This window comes from Radiomyces spectabilis, assembly GCF_025331425.1.
Source record: "Radiomyces spectabilis strain NRRL 2753 chromosome Unknown BYT42scaffold_9, whole genome shotgun sequence".
NCBI lineage: Eukaryota > Fungi > Mucoromycota > Mucoromycetes > Mucorales > Radiomycetaceae > Radiomyces > Radiomyces spectabilis.
This window is the reverse complement of record NW_026251934.1, coordinates 1,339,708-1,365,512: the sequence shown is the minus strand read 5'-3', so window position 1 is coordinate 1,365,512 and position 25,805 is coordinate 1,339,708. Positions and strand designations below refer to the sequence as shown.

Here is a 25,805-nt window from a genome sequence, read left to right as displayed (position 1 = left end):
ATGATATTCTGCTGTCACAAAGAAGTCGAGTTTTAAGACTCAAGTAATTCCCGAAAGCTTGCTCATCAATGTTACCTACAAGTCCAATACAGAAACAGACATTCGTGAACATACATCGTTAGCACTAGCAACATTAGAGATCGCCAGGATGCTTATACTAGGGAAGAAAAAGGAGCATTGTATGGATGGGTATTCACAGCTAATTGACTTCTTTCACCACGAGAGAGAATACACGATTATCCAGGTTTTAGAGCTGGATCCGGAACCGCAAAGCGGAAACCACCGATGTATCATAATCGGATCCGACAGTGACAGTATTACTTTGGGACATTGATTATCAATTTTTTTTTCTTTAAAAAAAGTTATTTTATGATGTTAATCGAGAGGTTATAGATAAATTTTAGTGGGCAAGCACTTACAAATTATATGAAAACAAATTTCGTGATAATAGTGTGCTGGAAATAAAGCTGAAGTATGACAGGATGAGCGGATGAAGGAAGAGAGAAAAAAGGTATAAACAACATGCTTTGCTGCTCACCATAAGTGGCAATAGCAAAGTTGTACGTTGTTACAATAATTCATCTTTGCGACTATGGCCGCTGATTCTGCTGCCCTGATTTTCCCCATACGCCTTTTCCTGCGGCTGTGTTTGGTTTTTTCACCTGCCGCCTTACCATTTTCTATTAGCCGATTCATCATTTTCCATTGATCAGTCAACCAAGAAATAAATAGCCTCATATTTTCAATCCGAAATAAAAAACAATTATTATGATTTTTTTTTGGCACTCTATCATTGGGCAACCATGGTCATGTGTCATGACAACTTCTTTTATACTTGGTGGCCATGTATGCAAGCAACAAGATTTTGCTGGCAAACAGGCTGTTCGAAATCAAAAATCTTCGCAGAATCCAGAAATAATATTATTGATTCCCGACCTGGTAGGAGAAAGATGATGTTTTGAGATGGGGTAAAAATATCAAGAAGTCATCGAGACTGAAAAGATGACTTTTATCTATATAATTAAAATCTTTGAAAAATTAGCGATTTTGTAAATCACACGATCTACACTAAGTTATCAAGACCTGTTAAACCTTTTTTTCATCTTTCAACCATGCCTCGCTGCCCACTTTCACGATAATAGGCGAAACAATCAGCAGCAAGATGCCGTTTGCGCCAGTTGTGGTTAAACAGAGCATCGTCGCCGTTTACATAAAATGTGAGTGGAGCTCTTTTTTGAAGAAAGGTGATTGACGATACGACGATCTGGTGTTTTGTAGCATCATTTAATTTGGGTTATCTGTCAGTTATACTGTATATGCCCTTTCATTCTCTTCAGTAATCGAATGATACATGGAGCAGATATGCTTCGATCTGTGTAGCTCATCATTCATGCATCAGTGAGGTGACTATTGTTTCATCCATGGAAAATCACATATTTTTGTCCGAATTTTTTCTTCTTCTTTAGTTTTGCATCTCTTCTGTTTGCCTGGAAATCCCTCACTATCATTGCATCCATCATCCATCATCCAGACTATGGCGTGTATCTGATCCGGTCGATTCGATTATTATGAAAAAAGGTACCTTTTGTGTGATACGACTATCCGTTTTTCGACAAGAAAAAATTTACCTGTCCTTTTTCTCTATTCTGTCTTTAGCTTTTGGTTTTCTCTCCGGTTTTCTTTTGCCTGGCAAGCCATTCAAGCCATCCATCCCTCCAAAACCTTTCTACTTTGTTCGGGCACCAGATTGTGGCCAATCCGGTTTTTGTCGTCAAAGGCATCGTCGGTGGTGTGACTCTCTTTTTCATCAGGAAACGCTGACGCGTCCTCCCCAGGTTCCTCTCATATGGATTGCTGCCCGTGGTATCGCCTTCGATATTTCTTCCCGACCATTTTATTTTGTAGTTGTAGTATGTATTTTGTATTTTAGTGAATAGTCTTCTTGCAGTCTTTTCCTCCTTTTTTTTCCCACAGGGTTTTTAGGGGGTTTTTACAGACGCACCTATTGTATTTACTTTTTTTTTTATATCTGTATCCTTTCTTTATTTCGGTCGGGAAGCCCTCGGTATCTGCTGCATCAAACATCAAAGGTAAAATATCTCAACGAAATTTGAATCAACCAAAGAGCTTACTAACTCATTTTTTTTAAATACCCAACATTCCCACACATCTTTGTAGATCTATCATAACCTTGGGCGGGACAGAACGGAGGGGGTCAATAAGTGCTGCTTTGTTCATTAAAAGTGTTTCATGGTATGCCAGAGTATTGACATTAATATACCAAAGTTCCATCAAGAGTCTCGCCCAGGTTATGCCGTATTGCGTTAGGCTTTTGTCTGACGAATGTCGCTCAATGTAAGAGTGCGGCATCCAGTAGCAGGTGGCATCCATTGCACAGCGGGTGTACGGCTTGTTACCAGTAAAGAAAGAAATCAAAAACATGAGTCATTAATCAACTTGGGCAGTCGTTACCCATTTGGCATATGTGGTGTTAGGGACATCGATAACTGAGCCAGGAAAATGACTACCTGACGGTGCTGCCTTGATCAACTTCCTTTGGAGATTTGGCTAGTCTGGTGTATTATGTCGGTGGCCAAACGGAATACCCGATTCCCCATACATAAGCCAATAAATCATTTGTTTTTGGGTATTATTTTATTTTATTTTTTATTCAGCTTTCATTGATCCGACCATGGCATAAAGTACTTGTGACCGCTTCTGATTACTTCTGATTACATCCTTTCCATTTATGGCAGTAGGAGGTAAAGATAAAAAAGGAAACAAAAATTCGCTTTTTAAAGCTCCGGACCAGAAATTTTAAAAAGCTTTGGATTATTTCTGATTGGCTACTTCTGATTACTTCTGATTACTTCTGATTACATCCTTTCCATTTATGGCAGTAGGAGGTAAAGATAAAAAAGGAAACAAAAATTCGCTTTTTAAAGCTCCGGACCAGAAATTTTAAAAAGCTTGGATTACTTCTGATTGGCTACTTCTGATTACTTCTGATTACTTCCTTTCCATTTATGGCAGTAAGAGGTAAAGATAAAAAGGAAACAAAAATTCGCTTTTTAAAGCTCCGAGCCAGAAATTTTAAAAAGCTTGGCTTATTTCTGATTGGCTACTTCTGATCACTTCTGATTACTTCTGATTACATCCTTTCCATTTATGGCAGTAAGAGGTAAAGATAAAAAAGGAAACAAAAATTCGCTTTTTAAAGCTCCGAACCAGAATTTTAAAAAGCTTGGATTATTTCTGATTGGCTACTTCTGATTACTTAAATTTTAAAAAGCTTGGCTTATTTCTGATTGGCTACTTCTGATCACTTCTGATTACTTCTGATTACATCCTTTCCATTTATGGCAGTAGGAGGTAAAGATAAAAAAGGAAACAAAAATTCGCTTTTTAAAGCTCCGAACCGGAAATTTTGAAAAGCTTGGCTTATTTCTGATTGGCTACTTCTGATTACTTCTGATTACTTCTGATTACTTCTGATTACATCCTTTCCATTTATGGCAGTAAGAGGTAAAGATAAAAAAGGAAACAAAAATTCGCTTTTTAAAGCTCCGAACCGGAAATTTTAAAAAGCTTGGCTTATTTCTGATTGGCTACTTCTGATCACTTCTGATTACTTCTGATTACTTCCTTTCCATTTATGGCAGTAGGAGGTGAAGATAAAAAAGGAAATAAAAATTCGCTTTTTAAAGCTTCGAACCAGAAATTTTAAAAAGCTTGGATTATTTCTGATTGGCTACTTCTGATTACTTCTGATTACTTCCTTTCCATTTATGGCAGTAGGAGGTAAAGATAAAAAAGGAAACAAAAATTCGCTTTTTAAAGCTCCGGACCAGAAATTTTAAAAAGCTTGGATTATTTCTGATTGGCTACTTCTGATTACTTAAATTTTAAAAAGCTTGGCTTATTTCTGATTGGCTACTTCTGATCACTTCTGATTACTTCTGATTACTTCCTTTCCATTTATGGCAGTAGGAGGTAAAGATAAAAAAGGAAATAAAAATTCGCTTTTTAAAGCTCCGAACCAGAAATGGTGACAGCTCATGTGCATCTGCGATACCTGAGTGTGTTTGATTGCATCCAACACGTTGTTAGAATTTTTCGGCTTGTTGGTAAGGCGATTGGTAAATTGCGGTAGGTAGATCAGTTTCAGTTCGTTGTAAGTGAGCACCAGATAATATATCAGATCGTAGAGTCATCAGTTTCGGCGAAAAAGACGATAATTCAGCAGTTCTATTGCTGGGATTTTCTTAATGAACTCCGTGAGCTTGTGGTTCATGGTGGTCCCACACGTCCACATTGGCCAAGCCTGGGTAAGGTCCCTTTTTTTTTTTCTCTCTCTTTTTTTCTTCTTTTTTCTAGTGCATTTTCGATAATTTTTTTATCAAGCGAAGTGGTATAACTATTGTGGAGAAGTACCTGAAGAAACTGCTGCGATTGTACTTCTTGAATAAACGGCTGCCCTTGAATAAACCGTTCAGTAATTGGTATTCCTGGTGTTCAACGGACACACCATGAGCTCGTAATTTACCGATGATCCGTATCTCCACAGCGGCAAGGCATACTGTAATTTGTTGTGACAGGATATAACATTGTTGAAATCAAAGAGCAACCTTTCTCTCTTTATGTACAGTCGGAAGGTGCCCGGCCTTTTTTACAAGGCAATGGTCGCAAAAAACGCAATGTTTCAGAGACTATTTAATTTTAACAGGAGCCAAGTTGTGGCCAAACGATGTACAAGAGTTTGAAGACTATTTTATACCAAGTGTGGAATATGTATGTTGAAAGTGTAAAAGTATAGTGACGACCGATTATAGAGAGATAAGCACAATAGTGACAAACCTAATAAGCGCGGTCCATTGTAGACTATCAATTAACGAATATTGTGGATGGTTTATTATATACAGTTTGTTGATGATGTGTTCAAGTCGATTACATACATTATTTTTAATAGAGAATCGCCTTCAAAGAAAAAGTCGAGATGGGGAATCATTGGAGGCGAAATGTCGTGATGGACTGCCGTTTCCTGCTTTTTGATGGATCAAGGATTCGGTCGTGTTGTGGATCAGTCATCGATTTCCTTTTTCCTGAATGTAGGTTGCAACGTCTTTCTGATCAGCTGGGACACAATAGTCTGGTAAACCGTAAGAACATGCATTAGTCGACCAATTTGTCCCAAATAGGATGGCAAGTCTGAGATGCACATAGGGATTTCAATTTTCGTGATTTCATACATCACATAGATCCCATCGTGCAAAAGAGTCACCAGATAAAAAAACGTGTGCCGGCCAACCGATTGGAACACCAAACATCCCTTCATATTGTTGAGATCAATAGCGTTTTTGGCGAATATGCCTAGTCGAAAGAGATACCGCGCAACCGAATAGTTATTGTTGGCTTCTATCGAAGATTCACCTCGCCGAAGCCTCGGCTAATGCCCCAAGTGACGCCGTGCAATCCAGAGACACAAGCATCTGGCCTGCTCCTGCTAATCGATATAGCAGTGGTTGCTTTTGATTCTTGATTAATTGTGGCAGTCCAACGAAATAGTGTATCCTGCAGGATGTCGTCAAATAAAGGTGCCAATGCCGGCTCCAAATACCGGGTGATGAGCTCTTGCGCCATTATTGTATCGCTAATACAGTATTCGGGTGCTTTTTGCATGATCATAGCGAACGACTTCACAATTCGGTACTCCTTCCTTGAAGTTTGACCTTTTAACCGCATCTTGATAGTCGCTTCATCTCGGTCGATTTTGTTGTTGAGCATACTCTATACTTCAACATAAGAAGCTCTATCCCAAAAAAAAATAAAAAAATAATGGAATCGAAAAGCCAAGATGCTAAACTTTTGTTCTATATAGAATTACACTATTCACATGTTTATCCAAGTTTTGAGAAAAATGGATGGTTTTTACTGTGCCGATATCGGCACACCTAAAAAAAATTCTCAGACCCAAGCTTTTGAAATACTCTATACTCCAATAATCAGAAGCCCTAACAACCAACCAACCCCCCCCCCCAAAAAAAATACCATTACAACCGAAAAGCCAAGATGCCAAATTTTTGCTTTGTATAAGAATAGACTGTTCACATATTTATCCAAGTTTTGAGAAAGGTTGGCGTTTTTACTGTGCCGATTTCGGCATAGTCGGAGCATATTCCATCCTTGAATCAACTATACACAATCTCGACAGAATGAATCGCACATCTTTATTTCTTGGAATGATATTCAAACCAGAATTCCCTCATATCCCAAACTACAGAATCATTTGGGTCTTTCTGTATATCAAGATTATTTTAAACCGCCAGCTTCAACTACAAGCAGTAAAATAAACAGCGAATATGTGCACTCATTGGTATGTAATTTGAATGATCTGACGGGATCGAAAAACATTAAAACTGTAAAAAGTAAAAACGCAGATCACACCGTTGACCAATTTCCATAGCATCCTTCCCACTTGCTTTCTATACAATGCCTTCTTGTCTTGTATGGCGTACAATACGATCGTGCGGCAGACACTAGTACAAAACCGGATTGATTATAAAGAAACCCAATGTTCGCCGATTCCAACGTCTCTTATTCAATGCCATCTCATCCAGGGCAGCGCAGCCGCCGTATTCACTGTATCGTGTACCTTGGATTGTTTTTTTTTGGGATATCACTCGATCATATCAAATGTGGCTTTGCTCATCCTCATCGCCCCATCGTTCCGACAACGTGAAAAAAAAAAAGAGTGGTGGTGTGTGCGTGTGTTGTTATTTTCAACTTGACACTCTCAAGACAAGCAACCTGCGCTTTTTTTCTCTCGTCGTCCCCGTCTAATTACCTTGTCACCATGACCTTTTCCCCATGGCGGTTATAGCATGAGCTATTGCTTAGGCAACCACTTGTTCCAACCAACCTTGTCTCGGTGCACGCTAATCTCCCTCAACATTATCGTTTTCTGCAACCCCGGCGATAATCATTCGCATTCCTCCCGCCAATAGTATTTTTCTATCAACCGGGCGTCTCATAACCGACCATTATTCGCCTGCACTTCTTTATTTTTTTTTATCTCTATTTTATTCCTATCTTTTTGGTTCTTTGTTTCCACTTTTTACGTTTATTCTTTATTACTCGTCTCTTTTTCACCTTTCCCTCCTCTTCCCCCTTCGACATTCCTTTCACTCTTGCATGGTCTCCATTTCATAAATCGCCGTCATCGGCCTTGCTTGCCTTTGACAATCCACAAGCGGTAAGTGCTCCATTCACACACACAAAGAAAAAATAATTACGTTCTCACTCTCTTCCCCAATTTCCCATTTATTTCATCAAAAATTTTTGCCATTCCATTCAATCATTCTCTCCATGTCAGATTTGAGTACTCCTTTAGAGTTCAGTTTAAATCTGTAGTTTTTTTCATTCTTTATTTCTACCATAACATGGTCATATTTATATTTTCTATCAAGATCATTTTTATGTCTACAATCTTCAGGAAGGTTCTCGTCAACTTCCTGCACGGTTTTCTATTATTCCGAAACATAACCAATCAAGAAGTATTACGGACCACTTTAATGCTAAACGGATTCGGTCTATATTTCTTCCGTTTTCCAGGCAATACCTTTGGTATGCCTCGTTCATCCATTGGTCCTTCATACCTTCTCGAAGGTTCCTCCAGACATCGATCTGCGGACGAGCCAATGCGCTGTCTTCCGTATTTGCTAAACTTTGGTATAGCAAATCTAATCGGCGCAAAAGAAGAACCGGCGTAACTGACAATACCCCCCCTCTTGCCTGAAGTCCGTCCTCGGGCTTCGTTATCGAAAGAGGCATCCGAGTCAGAAAGGTGATACTGGTCAGGAGGTGGCACGGTAGAAAGATCCATAGGGGCATCGATGGGTTCGTCCAGCGTAGGATCTTGTTCCAACGGTTCATCCAATGAGGGTGCCATCTCGGTATCGTAGGGAGTCATTTCTTTGATCGGTTCTGTCGTCTGCAGTGGAACTTCGTTAACTGCCGTGGGTTCAACGGTGTCAGCTTCGTACATAGCGGGGACATCTTCAAGTTCGGTGGAAACCACGTCGTCAGTGATGTCGGGATCGTTCATGAAGTCCAAAGCGGGTTCATAATCCGAGCGGTCATGTTCGTTAGGGTCAATCGACTGAGACATTGGGGACATCGGGTCTGTCGATATATCAGTGTCGTCGAGATCTTCATCACAGATTGTATCCTCTTGATCGATTGTTGCGTCGGGTGAATCGATAACTTCGTCAACCATAGAATTTTTGGAGTCATTTGGCAGGGCAGGTGTTTCGACGGCATCTTCAACCATGGGGTTTTCGGGAGCAACGATTTCTTGCGCATCGTGAGTGTTGGGCTCGTTCACGATGGCGTCAACCTTTTCGTGAAAGTCGTTAGATGGCGGCAAATCGCGTAATGCACCAGCAGGCCATTGGGAACGGGACGTTCGCACATCGAACCAGGGTCGCGTTTCGAGTAACTGTTCGACTGTGTTTGCTTGCTTCAGGCGATCGACATGTATCCAATCAGGTCGAACCACACCATCGAGACTTTCCAATAAATAAACATCGTTGTCGTCGTTCTTGCGTCGTACACGATAAGGTCCTTCCCATGAAAATTCCAATCCAACTTTCTGTTCCACACGCAACAAGACTAAGTCACCAATTTCGAACGTAATGGGCTTAACCGTAGCATCCCATCGAACTTTGTCACGTTCGGCTTGCGACTTCAGTTGTGTTTCGGCGTCTTGACGGGCTGATTCTAGCTTGTCCAGCTCTTCAGAAGGTCTGTTCGGGTCCACAGGAACATCAGGTCCAGCTAGATAAGGTCGTAATGGGTCACCAGGGAGCACAGGTTCTCGACCGTACACCAAGTAGAATGGGCTATGTCCAGTAGTAGCGTGTTTACGAACACGTAAGGCCCATACGGCTGCGTCCAAGTGTTGATCCCATTCATGAATTCGTCCACGCAAGTACTTGATGAGCATCGACTTCAGGGTTCCATTCAAGCGTTCGACTTTTCCGTTCGTTCGAGGATGATAAGCCGACGTAAATCGATGCGTTGCCTTGATTCGTTTCGTGTATCGCTGCAAGATTTGGGACATAAAGGCAGCACCACGATCCGAGAGAATCTCCTTGGGGCAACCAAAGCGCATGACGATTTCTTCGTACAAAAAGTCTGCTACCGCTGCTGCAGACGCCACTGGGACAGCTCGAGCAATTGGCCAATTCGTCAAATAATCCACGGCAACAATGATCCAACGATTGCCTTTACGAGTCGTAGGTAATTGACCAATGAAATCCAGATGCCATCGTCCAAACGGTTCCGGGACGTTAAGAGGATGCATCGGCGCTTTGCGAACAGATCTTTGAGGTTTACCGGCTAGTTGACACTCTTGACACTGCTGTAACCATTCTTCGATTTCCTTCTTCATCTGGGGCCACCATACACGGGGTTGTAATACGTGTAACATGGTTGATAATCCGGCATGTCCAACGGAATGGTGATAACGAGCAAGCAGGTCGGCACGTTCAATGTAAGGAACAAATCGGGTCCAGTGTTCATCGTTTCGGTGGTAGATTACGTCGTCCTTGATCATAAACGTATCGCGATTTTCCTTCAGCTGTTCTCGTACGGACTCAGGAATGGCTTCTTCGGCGTACATGTAATAAAGAGGCCAATCTGTATCATGCACCACAGGCATCACCGTGTCCATTAAGTATAAGTATTCGGGCACTACGGGCTTCTCATCATGGTCATCGTCAGGGTCTTGAACGATCCGAGAGAGTGCATCCGGTACTACTTGTTGTTTGCCTGGTCGATACTGAATATCGGGGTCGTACAGTTCCAGCTCGTTAATCCAGCGTACCAGCCTAGGGGTCGGAGTCTTCTGCGAACGTAGGTACCGAAGTGGCAAATGATCCGTGTATACCACATACTTGGTACCGTCCAAAAAACATCGCCACGTGCGCAAAGCATGAAGGATAGCAAATAATTCCCTTTCTTGAGCAGGATAATTTTGCTCAGTCTTGCTAAACTTCTTGCTCTCATAGGCGATCGGATGTTCCAAACCATCGTCGTCATCTTGAACCAGTACAGCACCACAAGCGAAATCTGAAGCGTCTGTATACACCTTGTACGGACGATCGAGTCGAGGAGCCACCAACACAGGAGCAGAGGCTAACTGTGTCTTCAATTCTTCGAAAGCAGCTTGACATTTCGGCGACCAAACGATCTTTCGGCGTTTCGGTCCAGCACCTTGCGTGAGGTCGGTCAATGGTGCGGCGATGTGGGCGTAATCCTTGATAAATCGGCGGTAATAACTTGCCAATCCAAGGAACTGTCGCACCTCCTGGACATTGGTGGGAGTGGGCCAAGTTTGCAGCTTCGCAATCTTCTTGTTATCCGGCAGGATACCGTTCTTAGTCACTCGAAATCCAACGAACACCAATTCGTCGACACCAAATTCGCATTTGTCCGGGTTCAGAAACAGCTTGTGTTCACGCAATTTTTCCAACACCATGTGCAAGTGCTTCTTGTGTTCTTCCTCGTTACGGCTGTACACCAGGATATCGTCGAGATAAACCAACACGAATCGATCGATATATTCTCCGAGAATTCGATTCATCATTGCTTGAAACGTTGGTGGAGCGTTCGTTAAACCAAAAGGTAACACCTTGAACTGATACTGTCCATATCGAGTGTTAAACGCAGTTTTCGGTCGATCCTCGTCACGTAATCGTACTTGATGATATCCGCTTTTGAGATCCAAAGAAGAGAAAATACGTGCGCCAGCCAAGCGATCCAAACATTCGTCAATTCGTGGCAATGGAGAAGTGTTTCGAACCGTCAGTTTGTTCAAAGCTCGATAGTCAACACACATACGCATGCTACCATCCTTCTTTCGTACGAACAATACTGGAGCACCCCACGGTGACTTGCTGGGTTCGATCAAGCCTTTGTCCAATAACGCCTTGATCTGTCGCTGAAGTTCATCTAGTTCACGCGGACTCATCTTGAAGGGGTTTTTCGATACGGGTGTTGCGTCGCCGACGTTGATCACATGCTGTACGTCGCGTTCTGGAGGCAAACCAGGTAACTCGTCTGAGAATAGGTCTTCGTATCCCTCGATCCACTTAGCAGCTTTCTTCGATAAATCGGACACCACCTTGATGTCGTTCTCGCTGTTGACCAACAACAGGGCTACTTCTTCTCGCTGCTTGATCGACTTGACCACTTGCCTCGGGCAACACACAAAATTCAGTTCGTCATCGTCCGTTCGTTCGTTAGGGGAGAGCACCATCTCGCCCTTTGCCGTCTGGATCCGCCATGTTTTCGTCTTCCAGTCTACGGACGGGTTAACCGTTTCAAGCCAATCCATGCCCAAAATGAGATCGAATCGACTGGGAATCACCAATGCCTCGATGTGATCTTCTTTCTCGACTTGTCCAAAGGAGAAAGGCACCTTGACCACCGTATCCACCATGATCGTCTTGTTACCAGCAGACTTAACTGGCAGAGCGCATTTCAACTTGCGTTGCGGCAAACCTTTTGCCAGACGTTTGGATACATAGTTCGCTGAGGCTCCCGAGTCGATAATAACTTGCATAGATTCTCCGGCGATATAACCTTTATATGTCGGCAAACCAATTGCACCACGTCCTTCGTTGGCCAAATGCTGTAATTCTTCCAAATGGTCGCGTTCCTTTTGCCAACGGTCGTGAGTTTCCTTGTCCTGGTACCACTTGAAAGGGGAAGAAGCTTTCGATTTCTTGACACCACCGCCCTGCTTCTTCCCAGCACCCTGATCCTTGCTTCCAGGACCTAGTTCCGGTAGAGGGGTGGTTACATCTTCTTTGCGCAATACGGCCCCCTCTTGACCTATTGCGCGTTGACTTTTAAAGCAGCTTTGGCCGCTTTAACCACTGGGCAATCCTTCACGAGGTGACCTTCCTGGTCACAGGCATAGCACTTCGGGGTCTTGACGTGCTTCTTGCCGTTGGGACGTCGTTGTCTCCTGGGACGATCCAATTCATGCAAGTCCAGATCCATCGGTTCGGGTCCATTGAACCGACGTTGAGCTTGCTGGGGACGGAATACGGGACGGAAATTACCACGGCGAGCATCTTCGTAGTCCATAGCCAACTCGATGGCACGATCCAGAGTCTCCGGTCTATAAGTGTACACATATTCCTGGATCGGAATACGTAAACCACGAGTGAAGCGGTCCAAAGCTTCCGCTTCCGAGACATCACCAGCGATCGCTCTCAAGTCCTGGAACTCTTCGGCATAACGTTGCACGGAACCAGTTTGTCGTAGGTTGTGCAACTTTCCACGGACTTGTCGGTACACACCAGTTGGGACAAAGTAGTGCCGAATGGCATCGCATAAATCTTCCCAGTTATCGATCGTATCGTCACCACTAGTCTGCTTGTGACGTCGCCACCACATCTTCGCCTTGTCTTCGAGGAGCATAACAGCAAAGTTGAACCGCTGTTCCTCCGGCATTTTTGTAAAGGTGAAGTATTGGTCGACATCATCGATCCAGTTTTCCACGACGACGGGGTCCTTGACACCTCGGAACTTCGCAGGCAGAGGAACCTTGACTTCTGCACCTTGGGTCTGCTTTCCGGCGTTTTCTTCCTTCTTCTTCTCGCGTTCCAGAAGGTAAGCCAAAGCTTCGGTGAGAGTCTTCATTTGTGCGTCCATAGTTCCGGTTTCGTCGTAATAGTAATTGGGCTCAGGTCGGGTTTCTTTTCAGCCGCTACCAGTTGTCAGATTTGAGTACTCCTTTAGAGTTCAGTTTAAATCTGTAGTTTTTTTCATTCTTTATTTCTACCATAACATGGTCATATTTATATTTTCTATCAAGATCATTTTTATGTCTACAATCTTCAGGAAGGTTCTCGTCAACTTCCTGCACGGTTTTCTATTATTCCGAAACATAACCAATCAAGAAGTATTACGGACCACTTTAATGCTAAACGGATTCGGTCTATATTTCTTCCGTTTTCCAGGCAATACCTTTGGTATGCCTCGTTCATCCATTGGTCCTTCATACCTTCTCGAAGGTTCCTCCAGACATCGATCTGCGGACGAGCCAATGCGCTGTCTTCCGTATTTGCTAAACTTTGGTATAGCAAATCTAATCGGCGCAAAAGAAGAACCGGCGTAACTGACATCCATTCCCCATCACAAAAAAAATATATTTTCCCCACCCAAAAGCAATGCAAAAATGGGGTCAACCGGGATTTGAACCCGGGGCCTCCTCGACCCAAACGAGGAATGATACCGCTACACCATTGACCCGAGACATTGTCGAGGTCGCGCGCGTATCTTCTTTGTTCTTTTATAGTTTTTTCTTTCGCCGAAAACAGCAATTTTTACTAGTAACATTCCGCCAAAAATACCTCAAAACAGTCACCCAACCTTCCCCGAAAATACCTCTTTTTGTCCCGAGTCAAAACACCGAGTCAAACTGACAAAAAACGCAAAAAACAAAAAGCCTATCGATCCCGAACTTATCGATATCCCGCCCAAAGTTCTCGGCAAACGCCAGATTTCCGCAATTTCCGAAATTTCCAACCGCCCAGCAAATTCGAAATTTTCATTCACCGACGTTCCCTCGATCACGAAACGACGTACCCCCAACATGTCAGAAAATAATTCTGTCGCCAACACCAACACCACTGCCACGCCCAACCCTTTTGATTTCGGACCTACTGGTCTACCAGTTGATCCCAATCAATTGCCACCTGCCTTGAATACATTTCTTGAAATGTTCAACTCCCGCTTTGCGTCCCTGGAAAAATTGTTCCAGGAGGAACGTGCTCGTGCCGCCCGCCTTGAGCAAGCAAACGCTGAGCTACTGCAACAAAATGCTGCTCTGCTTCAACAATTGCTCAGCTTAAAAACAGCGCCAAATCCACCAAAGCCCGCTCCCAAGCCCAAGCAGTCCACACAGACAGCTACTCCCCCGATCCCAACGCATCTTACAACCGCCGCTTCTAAGCATGCGCCTAAACCCTCCAATGAGGCGAAAAAACCCACCTGGGCTGATAAAGCCAAAATCCACCGCCCTGCTACCAAGCCCAAAAACAATAAGGCTAAGCGTCCCATCACCTCTGCAACGATGCAACGGTTGTTTTCCGCCCCCACGGGCGCATCACAGTATACTTTCGTATACTTGAATTGTAAACACCGTCTCACCCACAGTGAAGTGCGTAAAAACCTTGCTACGGCCAAAGTTCAGCAATCCCGAATTTTGGATGTCCAATTCCCCGCTCGTAACATCATCGCCCTGCTTGTGAACCAGGAATATAAATCGGATCTCATCACGTTACTCAACAAACAAGGCATCCAAATAAATCCGGACTTCAATATCCTTGACCCCAAGGTGATTGCCGATCCTATCCATGCCACCAAGACCAACGCTGAAAAATGCGACCTTGCCCAAGCACTTGTTGCCGATCGTCTGTTGCGGCTGGGTTCCCGGCTCCCTTACCACTTAATGCTCAGCATTCTCCGATCATTTACTCAGCCTGACTCCGCTGTGCAACTCTCTGAGACCGTCATCCAACGTTACCTTGATTCCCGAAAACCAGCCCTAGACAGAGAACCCGTACAAAACAGTGCTGCCACCCAAAGCGACAACACCGACAACAATGACACTGCCGCCCATATCACCACTAACACCCAGTCTTCGTCAAATGATGGTCCTGAAATGGACGAATCTCAATGAGTGCTGAGCGCCTAAAAATCGCTACTTTCAATGCCGCTGGTCTTAGGACCAAACATTACGAATTATTCCAAGAATGCACCACCTCACAGATCGATATAATTTTAGTTACCGAAACTTTCCTGTCAAAAGGAAATATCCATACCAAATGGAAACAATTCCACAACTATGGCCAGGTATCGGCTCATCGACCATTCGATGGGCTGTCCCTCTTTATCCGTCCCGATTTTCCACACCATGTTCACCATCTGCCAATCACTGATCCTTATGTTATTTCGTGTAGGATTGGTCCCTATACCCTGCATGGCCTGTACCTCCCTCCTCGACTTTCTCTTGCAGAGGCCGAGAAAAGGTGGCGTTCCTTGGAGATTGACGATCACACTATTGTGTTTGGAGATCTGAACGTACGTCTGGGCAGTGATACTGGAGATCACCGTGCCAACGACAGAGCCCCTGCGCTACGCAACTGGATCAGTACATTGGGTTTAACCTTGTGGAACTCAGAATTGGCGTATGGCATACCCACTTTTGAAGGTCACCAAGGAACAAGCATCATTGATTTTTTTATCTCGATGCACACAAACATTCTAGACGTGCAAATGCAAATAAGGAGTGACTTGTCACTTAGTTCCGACCACCACTTGTGTGAGCTATCCTTTGTACCTGTGCCCATACCACAGCTTCCCAGAGCAAATGCTGCCCGACGCCACTGGAAACTTCAGCGATTCCAAGATCCTGAGGTATTAGCCAGGTACGCTGACAGGCTAAAAGATCTTACGGGTGATCTTTTAGAAGGGATCTCAGTTGCGCTTTCCGAAATTGAAAACAACCATGCGTCGCGCGCTTGTAAACTGGAGGGCTTTGTGAATAAACTCATTGAGTCTATTTACGCCGCCTTGGATCACAGCGTTGGACCATCCGATTCCCGTAATAAAACCTGGAAATGGTTTTGGAACGCCAATTTACAAGCTCTAGCCAACCGCCGTCAAGCCCTCTATCAAAGGTGGAGACGGTCTGGCCATGACTTTGAACGCCTTACAATTCGTCGCCGGTATGAGGCGGCTTGTGCCGAACTGACACAAGCGATACGAATTGCGCGACGCATCACCTGGCGACAATTTTGTCAAAAGATGGACCAAGACCCTGTGAACATGAGTAGTGCGATCAAACGGATGAGGCTTCGGCAACGTTCAAATGTGACCCTCTCATCACCAGAAGGACCACTCCATGATGCTAACCGTATGGTGACCCATCTGGAAAGTGTGTACGGCGGCTCTGTCGACCTACGTTCGGAACCCTCACCAGAAATGGATGATTTCCAGGACAGTACACGAATCCCATGGACTCAGGCCACTGTTTATCAAGCGATCCGGAACTTGCCGTCCCGGAAAGCACCAGGTATTGACCACATACGAGCAGAAATGCTCAAACCTGTGGCTGATCACATGAGCGTCATTCTCCATAAGCTTTTTCACTTATGTTGGAGGTGGTCGTGGACCCCAAGGCAGTGGCGAACTGCACAGGTAGTCCCGATCTACAAGAATAAAGGTTCACCATCGGACCCATCCAGTTATAGGCCCATCAGTCTTACCTCGGTTTTCCGAAAGCTGTTGGAGCGTTGCCTGGTACCTGAGCTTCTCTCAACGATGCCTCAGTTAGACATTGCGCAAGGTGGTTTTCGTGCCTCTCGGGGTACTCTCGACCAAGCACTTTGTCTCGATGAACTCATGCGGCTTTATACTCGTGTCCAAGGGCAAGAGCAGTTGCCTACTCCCCCGGTGGTTGTTTTCCTCGATATTAAAGCTGCATATGACAGTGTCAATCGCTTGATCATATGGGAACTTTTGGGACATTATGTATCCCAACGACTGCTTCGCTTACTGCGTAATCTCTTTGATGACATTGTCGTCCAAGTCATATTACAAAACGTAGCGTCCCGGGAAATTTCGCCAAAGCAAGGTGTTCTTCAGGGCAGTATTCTTTCTCCTTTTCTTTATTCTATCTTTATTGATACGTTACCCCGCTTATTGCGGTCCGTATCTTCTTTTCCACAACTTATTCGCATACCTAAGCCAGCCACTGGGCGTTCGCTCAACCTGTGCTCAAGGATGCCTTTTTCTTATTCTTCCACTCATGCGAACCCGCGTTCTCTTATTGATGAGCTGCGGTCTAACCATGATCCTTATTCTGCTCCCCATGATCCTCGCCGATCTTGGGCCCCCATTAATAGTTTGCTGTATGCAGATGATGTGGCAATTATTGGTTATCCAGTAGATGTCCATCGGATGCTTGCAGTAGCTGAAATTCATTCTTATCTGTTTGGATACCGTTGGAGTCCCACCAAGTGTGAAGTCCTCAACGCTCCGGCTGATTCTTCTTTTTTTCTTTACAACAACGAACTCCCTGCTTGTACTTCTTTTAAATATTTGGGGATTCCTTTTTCTCAGTGGGGTATAGATCGTAAGTCCTTACTCGCGCACTCTAATCGCAAGACAATCGCAGCAATGCGGGCGTTGAGTGAGTCAGGTGTGCACATGTATGGCTTTGGTCTCACTGCCTCACTTCGGGCTTACAAGATTTTTGCGAGACCTATTCTCGAATATGGTTTAGCGATCTGTATCCTTTTCCGAGCTGACTTGAAGGAACTCGAGGACACCCAACGGTGTTGCCTACGGATGTGTCTCAGGCGCCCTGCTTTTTGCAAGGCAATAGGGACCGCCACTGTGGCCTCACTCGCTGCTCTCCCTTCTATGTCTTCTCGTTTTCTTATTCTACAGGCCAAATTTGTTGGTCGTGCTCATACACTCCCTGCTGATACACTCTTGCGCTGTATTATCCCGCAGCTTCAGACTCGCCGAGGGAACGCGACATGGAACAGGCTACGTCGCAACACCCTCTGGAAAGAAGTCAAGACGATCCAAGCTGAACAAGCACGTTCGTCTTCTCGGAACCAGCCATTGGATCCATTTAAAGTAGCCATCCGAAACCATCTTCAAGGGGAAATAGACAAACGTCTTGCTAGTCGCCACCCACCAGTGACGATTTCACGTGGACTTTGTCGTCCTGTATGGGACCCAATCCTGTTATTGCCGGCCACCAGCAAAGAAAGACATCGTCTTATCCGTTGGCGTATGGCCTGGCTCCCACCCACTCCTTCTGTTGCCTGCCGATGTGGTGACCCCAAAGCCCATCGTGCTCATTTTCTGGTTTGTCCGCGCACGGATTTCTTTATCCAAAGGATCCTGCAAATACTGCCATCGTCACCGCCCGACCAAGTCCATCCCATCGATTTTGCCCTTAATCAGCTCCCCCGCCGACCAAAGGTTAATCTTCGTTACTGGCAACAGCTCTGGCCGATCCTCTTGGAACTCCTCCGGGAGATCGATATTGCAACATCTGACACCGACTTTGAATCAGAACCTCCACCTGGTAAACTACTCCTTAATGCATGTGTGGCACGTCAACAGCCCACATTGCCTCATTCCAATCATTAACGTACCTCTCATCCTTGTTCCTCGTCATTATCCTCCGCCCTGGCCATTAATTTGTGCGACTTCGCTCCTTACTTTTTTTTACCATTTTGGATTTTTTTCCCTTTTTTCCTTCGTCGATCCTTTCCTTTTTTTAGATTTTTTGCTATTTTTTTATTTTCTTTTTTCCCCTTTTGGGGTTTAGCGACTATATCTTCCCAAAAACCCTTAAAAACACCGAGGCGGCCGAATCAGCCCTTGTGCGACTGGCCATTGCCCTCTGAATAAAATGTTTGAACTACACCATTGACCCAATCGGTTTCTCCACTAAACATCACTTTTTACTGGATCCCAAATTTACCGTTTTTTGCAAATTTCCTCCCATATCTTGCTTAATAAATTGACAACCCCTTCAGAAAATCACGTAGAACCCACCAGTAGCCCTCCAGCCATCGACCCTGCAAGTACCGAGACTTGTACGAGCCTTACGCCTTCGCAACAAGCTTCTAAGCGCAAAGCTACCACTTATATCATTAGAGATATCTCGAAAATGACCGCGCCAGCTACCAAAACCCGCACCCGTACCTCAGCCGTAGCATCGCTCAACAGCCTTGCTACCATAAAATCGTCAGGAATAAAAAAAGGAACCAACCATCGCGAAACCGAAAAAAACCTACAAAAAAAACTTTTATCTCCATCCGAAAAAAATAACCAATGCCAGTCACTCGCTCCCCAATTTTTGGCAAATCTTCAGAGTGATTTCCAAGCCCGATACGAACAGTTGCCCTGCCCCCACTGCAATGAAGTTGGAAAAATTCATGCCACTGGACAAACCAGTGTGCAGTATAATCCCCCGGCACCCATTTTTACTTGCATCTGTAAAACCGATTTTTCGCATCATGAGGTTCGCCTTTTATTGAATGCTATTCTTACCCCACCGGGATTTTCTTCACCTGCGGAAATGGAATTTGATTCTATTGCCGACGACTCCGCAACCAACACCGCACCCATTCCCCAAGCCCCTTTGGTCTTCGAGCATCATGATGCCCTGCCCGACTACCTCAAGGTACTCGTCCACAAAGTCACTACGCTTGAGAACCGTGTCGACGAACTTAACGCACTCGTGAAAGAAAATCAACAACTCAAAACGGCCCTTAACCAAGTTACTGACGAAAATCAGAAACTTAAACTTCAGCTTTCTGCGGCGCTTGCTCAACAACCTCAACTGGGCACCATGGCATCAAAATACGCCTCGCAACCTGCCACTGACTCTGGACCGGCCAATCTTGAGAGTGATGATTTCCCAGCCCTTTCCTCTGCTGCCCAAAACCAGCATAACAAAACCTGGGCCGCCCATACTGCTGCACATCGACCTCCTCAAAAAAACCGTAGGCCGATTTACCGCGTCAACCCCAATCCCTCTGCCAAGCAAAGCACGATAGGGATCCGTACCTTCATCCCTCCTGGTCCAACTCATGGATTCCAGTACGTCTACCTTCCTTCCCGCGGCCGCATACCCATTGGCCAGCTCCGCAAAAACCTGCACAAAATTGGAGTGGACAATGTCCGTGTCCTTGATCTGCATTACCCCGCCCGCCAAGTAGTCGCCGCCCTAATTCACAACGATTATGCTACCGATTTCACCGCACTTTTCACCAAACATGGTGTGCACCCTATTGCCGACTTTAATCCCGCTGATCCCAAACACCTTGGCGATCCACAGTTTAAGGACCTCCCCATTACCGAGCGTACCGCCAAAGCCCAAGAATTTTTTTCAGCTCGCATGATCAAAGCCGTCAATGGTATTCGCTTCCCTGTGAAATATGCTGTTGCCCGATTTTTCGCCTCCCAACAATGGATCTCACCAGAGACACTCGCCCAAATCCTTCCTTCGCGCCCCAGCCATTCTACAAATCACACTGCTCCCTTAGTGACAGACCTTTTCTATCCAACAACATCTCCCAGTTCCGCAGAAGCCATGCAAACTGACGACATCCCAGCCGAACCCATTACCTTCAGCACCCCAACCTCAGATAATCAATGATGACCGACCTTACAATTACAATATGGAATGCCAACGGCATTAAAAAACAATTGATTAACTCCATTTTAGATCATACACCCGACTCCACTCTTTTATTTATTACCGAAACCTGGCTACTCACCCCACAATCCTTTCCTACCAACTGGCGACAATTTCACATCTATGGTCAAGCCCACCCACGCACCTATGTTGGCAGCATGGGTATCTCACTTCTCATCAACCCTTCCTCTCCTTTCAAAGACTCTATCGAATTTATGCCCCACGATCCTTCCTCACCATATTATAATTATGTGTTATCCTGCCGCCTCGGTACCATCCTTATCCATTGCCTATATCTCCCCCCCTCTATCGACGATCCTTTTGCTCTTGAAATACTCCAATCCCTCACTACCGAATCCGACACTACCACCACCACCATATTCTGCGGTGACTTTAACGCCCGTCTTGGCCCTCTCCTAGGTGATCATCGCACTACCAGTCGTGGCACATTATTTAATAATGAATGGCTGATCCCACATGGCCTTACCCTATGGAACACTACCCTTGCCTTCGGCCAACCCACTTACTACCGACTTGACGGAACCAGTATCATTGATTGGTTTATCAGCACTACTCCTCTCCTTAATCCCTCTATGCAAATTCGCGATGACCTCTCTCTAGGCTCCGATCATAAGCTTGTCCACCTCACCTTTCAATATGCCAACCAACCCTCTCCTCCTCCTTCCGGCCATCCACGTATCCTGTGGCGCCTTGGTAAATTATCTAATGACTCCTTATGCGAACAATATACCACCGACTTCCAAGCTTCTACCCGACCCCTCCATTCCCTCTTACAACAACACCTCGACTCATCTACACCACCACCCATTGACGATCTCTACACCCAATTATGCCAAAACATTTACACCTCTCTTGACGAGAGCGTCGGTAGAAAACCCCCACCATCATTTAACAACAACCAGTTCTGGACTCCATTCCTTCAAGCCGCCATTGACCATCGGGAACATTGCTACAAAAAATGGCGACGTGCCCGAGGCCTGAATAAAATTACCTGGTGGATCCGCCACCAAGAAGCACAAGCCAAAGTCCGTAGAGCCGTTCTCCAGCGTCGACGCCAAACCTGGAAAGAATTTTGTGAACGCCTTGCCTCCCAAGATTTTTCCAAAACCACCGCCACCATTAAAAAACTAAAAAAAAATCGCCACCTCTCTCCTTCCTTTGTCCACCCACTTGGGCCACAAGCTGCCGCTGACACCCTTGCCTCTCATTTTGACTCTGTTCTTGCCGGTAACCTCCTGCCCCACACTCCTTCCAACAATTCCGACATCTCCCCCACGTCCCTACCTTTTTCCGATCCCTGTCCATTCCTTCAGAATACCGTCACCGAAGTCCTCTCATCACTTCCTCGCCGCAAAGCTCCTGGTGTAGACCATCTACGCAGTGAGATGCTTCAGCCCATCCTCCCCACCTTAACCCCACTCTTATACACCATTTTCCAACTCTGTTGGAAATGGGGGACCACACCGCAAGCATGGCGAATAGCCCAGGTTATCCCAATCCATAAAAAAGGCGATGTTACTGATCCCGCCAATTTCCGCCCAATCAGCCTAACCTCAATTCTCCGCAAGGCTTTTGAAGTCTGTCTCAAAATCCCACTTGAGGATACCGCACCTCCGCTAGATCCTGCGCAAGGTGGTTTCCGGGCATTTCGAGGTGCCCTTGATCAAGCTCTCGCCCTGCACGAATTATGCCGTTTCCATCAACAGTCCTTTGGTAGCCCTCCGGTTCTGGCATTTTTAGATATTAAGTCTGCCTACGATACCGTCGATCGCACCATCATCTGGAACGAACTTGCCCCCACCATTCAACCCGCCCTCCTTCATATTCTCCAGTCTCTTTTTGACAATGTCAGCATCGAAATCCTATTCTCAGGATACACCTCCCGTCGTTTTTCACCCACTACTGGCGTCCTACAAGGCTCAGTACTCTCTCCTTTCCTTTACTCTATTTACATTAATACCCTTCCCGGCCTTCTCCGCGAAGCCGAATCCCAATTCTGGGACTCTATCTATTCCGACTTCCTTCCACCAACCCCCCTTACTGTCAATGGCCTTCACATCAACTGCCTTCTCTACGCTGATGATGTTGTACTCATCGGATCATGGGAGACTATGCCTATTCTCTTAGACGCCTGCGAACGCCACAGCATACAACTCGGCTACCGCTGGAGTCCTCCAAAATGCGCCATCCTCTCATCCAATATACCCTCATTTCACCCATCCCTCCGCCTCTATGGCCATGACCTTCCATTCCTTAACTCGTTCCGCTACCTTGGCGTCCCATTTAATACCGCCGGTCAAATGGACACTGCTAAATTAATCGCTCACAACACTGCCTCTGCCCTCTCTGCCATGCGAGTCCTGTACTCTATTGGTATGAATCCTATGGGCTTCTCCAAACTCCTCGCCAGCCGCCTGTACCAACAGTTTATCCGCCCCCGTTTTGAATATGGCCTCGCCATCAACAAGTTTACCGCCAAAGAAATCAAGTTGCTTGAGAGAGCCCAAGACACATGTCTACGCATGTTCTACGGTGCTCATAGAACCTTCTCCACCACTGTCATTCGCCACCTCACCCATCTTCCCTCCATGTCCGAACGCGTGGCCATCCTTCAAGCCAAATTCCTATATCGCGCACACTCCTTACCCGATGATACCTTCCTTACACAACTCATTCCGCTCCTTCAAAGATCCCGCACCAGTCAATGGCAAACCCTTCACCGTACTGCTCTCTGGATTACCCTCCCTCAACCCGCTTCAGACATCTCCCACTCTGACTTTAATACAGCCATCAAGACTTTCCGCACCAACACCCACCAACAACTCCTCACCGCCCGTCATTCGATTCGTATCAATGCTTGCCGTCCCACTCTCGGGTTAGACCCAATTATGTGGCTTCCCATGACCAATAGAGAACGCAGCCGCTTCATTCGATGGCGAATTGGTTTCCTACCCGGAAAGCCAGTGCCATGTACCCGTTGCCGCCTAGACCACACCAGCTCTCGCCATTTGATGGAATGCCTACATGTCCACTCACGCCTCGGTATTCCCAGCACCAACGATCCCATCTCATACCTTTTAAATCGTCTCCCCACTCATCCACTTCGCTCCCCTTATCAACGCCGACATTGGAACCGTAACTGGCCAATTTTGTGCCGTATCCTCTATGAGATCGACCAGCTATGCCATCCTTCTGAGGACTTTTCAGCCAGCTTTGATCCAGACCCCGGCCGCACTCTTCTCCTCTGGTTAACACCTACTCCACCTTCCACTCTTGCGACGTTGACTTCACCAACAGTCTCCTGATAGCACTCTAGATCTCTTTATTTTATTTTTTCTTCATTATTCTTCTCGCTCCACCTTTTTCCCTTACGCCCATTGAGGGTTTTTTTCATACCTTAAACTTTTCTGGAACTTGCTAGAGCATGAAACGGTCTATAGATCGATCTGCTCCCCCTGCATTCAAATAAACATTTTCGTCTACACCATTGACCCTAACCGCTTGCCGTTTGGAAGGGAATTCATCGATATTATGAACTGTGAAAGTTTGGGCAAAAATTTTGGGGCAAAACGGCATTGAAGTGCATGGAAAGTTGATCCAATAAATCGGGGCACAAGGTGCGGTTGAGGGTATATTAGAAGGGATTCGATCTGCGAGCAGTGAAACTATATTTATAAGTAAACATCTTTTTTTTTTCTCTTGAAGTGGAGGAAATGGTTATAAAAAAATTTATCTAAGCTGATGCACTGAAAATATACATGAGCAATAAAATTGACAATGCAGGCATGGAGCTGTCAGATGGCTAAAAGTTGCTGACGTATGAGAAATTCAAATGTTCGAAAATTAATACATCTGTCATATATATCTATATGATCAAACTATATATCCGATACGAACATCATCAATCCAATATGGAATCCATCTAGATATTCGTTTTATCCGTCATTATCATCTTTTAAAGGCTCAAGCCATCGACTCTTTCTATCGGAAATTCACCTTTACCTAGGAATCATATAAATACTCATCAGTGTCCATGTATATAAAGAATCCTCAGTCTCGTTAATATTATAGACTTCACATCTTTTATTACCAACGGATATATCAATTCTATCAATAGAAGACCAATGTCATGACCATTTCCCGCGTACACGCTGTCTTGACCATAATGCACGACCATGTGTATTATTGGCCCAAGCACGCTCTCCACTGTTGCCGTGCTGGTCCATGCGCATACCCTTTTACTTGGTCTCTATATTCCTCTCTTACCGTTGTCCTCTTCTTTTGCTGATCTATGCTTTACCTCATGTCATGCTCTGCATTTCATTTAATTATTTTATTATCGTTGTCTGTTCTGTATCCGATCCTTTAGTATAAATATCCGATCTCTTCTTATGAAATGAACCTCAGTCAAGAATTGTGTATTCTCTTGTACTACCTTGTTCTCCATCTTGTCTTGTCCTTGTCTTGGTTCTTTTTCTGTTTCTATTCTTATTCCTGTTTTATTCCTTTTCTTGTATTGTCTTGTCCTTGTCTTGCGAAAGCACTTAACACCACCCTCTTGTCCAGCTTGCACTGATCCTCCCGTAATCAGTGCATAACACATTCCTTGTTATATCTATTGTATTAATATTGTTGCGTTCTTTTGATATGCATGACCAAAAATCTGAAAACTGGATTTTCTGTGCATTTGGTTTCGTCTCTTGTTCTTTTTCTGACAAACCTAATTTGCTGCGGCTGGCAATTTCTAATTCTCGAATGCTTTTTCCCTGTATTCACTTTTCATACACATCGACTGTCAAATGACTGTCAAAAACTAAATAAGAAAAACAAGTCGCAACAGCAGAATGGAACGATTGTAGTTGGCCTTTGTTTAATGGCTTGATGCTAACGGACTGAATTAGGTGGAATGAATTATCCAAGCAACTGCAAGTGGAAATGAGATGGTTCAAACTTTGCTTGCTGGACCGAACACCGCTGCTTATATTTTTTTTTCTTATCACTCAGTTTAGTATACCTCGTACATTATTTCTTATTCGGTAAAACTTCAGTTGGATAATTATAAAAAACTGGTATTCGCGGTGTCCAGTCTTGTTGCCTTTCGCTGTGCCATATATATTCCTTATTTAATAACGCCTTGTCAATTGTTGTGTCGTTGTCTTCTTATTACTTGTCGCGAATGATGATCTTTAAACTACACTGTATTTTTCGATTCGACAAGGTGGAAACAATGACGATCACGGAAGTATGGCTTCTTCATTGGTCAACTACATAGTCGTCTATAAAATGAAATAAAACGAAAAACTAAGATGGTCATGATGCACAGGTTAGCATGCGCACCGTTGTTGTGTTCATAGAGGCTGCTTCTTACAAAACTTTGATGCAGTTCTTCTATTTTGCATGCAAAACGAGATTCAAGTACTAATCAAATATAAAGATACTCATCGACTAATTGATTAACAGACAGAATAATGTATAT

General features: G+C 44.8%; 3 protein-coding genes and 1 non-coding gene across 4 annotated transcripts; 1 reads left to right on the top strand and 3 right to left on the bottom strand.

Annotated features, from left to right (window-relative positions):
* Positions 1–5,080: 5,080 nt before the first annotated feature.
* On the bottom strand, positions 5,081–5,416 carry BYT42DRAFT_499448 (uncharacterized protein; the record flags this gene model as incomplete). Its single annotated transcript, XM_051564639.1, has 1 exon — positions 5,081–5,416. A coding segment is annotated over one exon (336 nt), but the record flags the coding sequence as incomplete, so codon positions are not given.
* BYT42DRAFT_499665 (uncharacterized protein) lies at positions 5,416–5,742 on the bottom strand (the record flags this gene model as incomplete). Its single annotated transcript, XM_051564656.1, has 1 exon — positions 5,416–5,742. One exon carries the CDS (start codon positions 5,740–5,742, stop codon positions 5,416–5,418), a length of 327 nt encoding a protein of 108 aa, XP_051421862.1.
* Positions 5,743–13,254: 7,512 nt separating this feature from the next.
* Positions 13,255–13,326, bottom strand: BYT42DRAFT_t102. The gene has a single exon. It is a non-coding gene; the product is annotated as a tRNA-Pro (tRNA).
* Positions 13,327–19,672: 6,346 nt separating this feature from the next.
* Positions 19,673–20,128, top strand: BYT42DRAFT_479887 (uncharacterized protein; the record flags this gene model as incomplete). The annotated part of the gene is made up of 1 exon (XM_051563675.1): positions 19,673–20,128. A coding segment is annotated over one exon (456 nt), but the record flags the coding sequence as incomplete, so codon positions are not given.
* Positions 20,129–25,805: the final 5,677 nt, after the last annotated feature.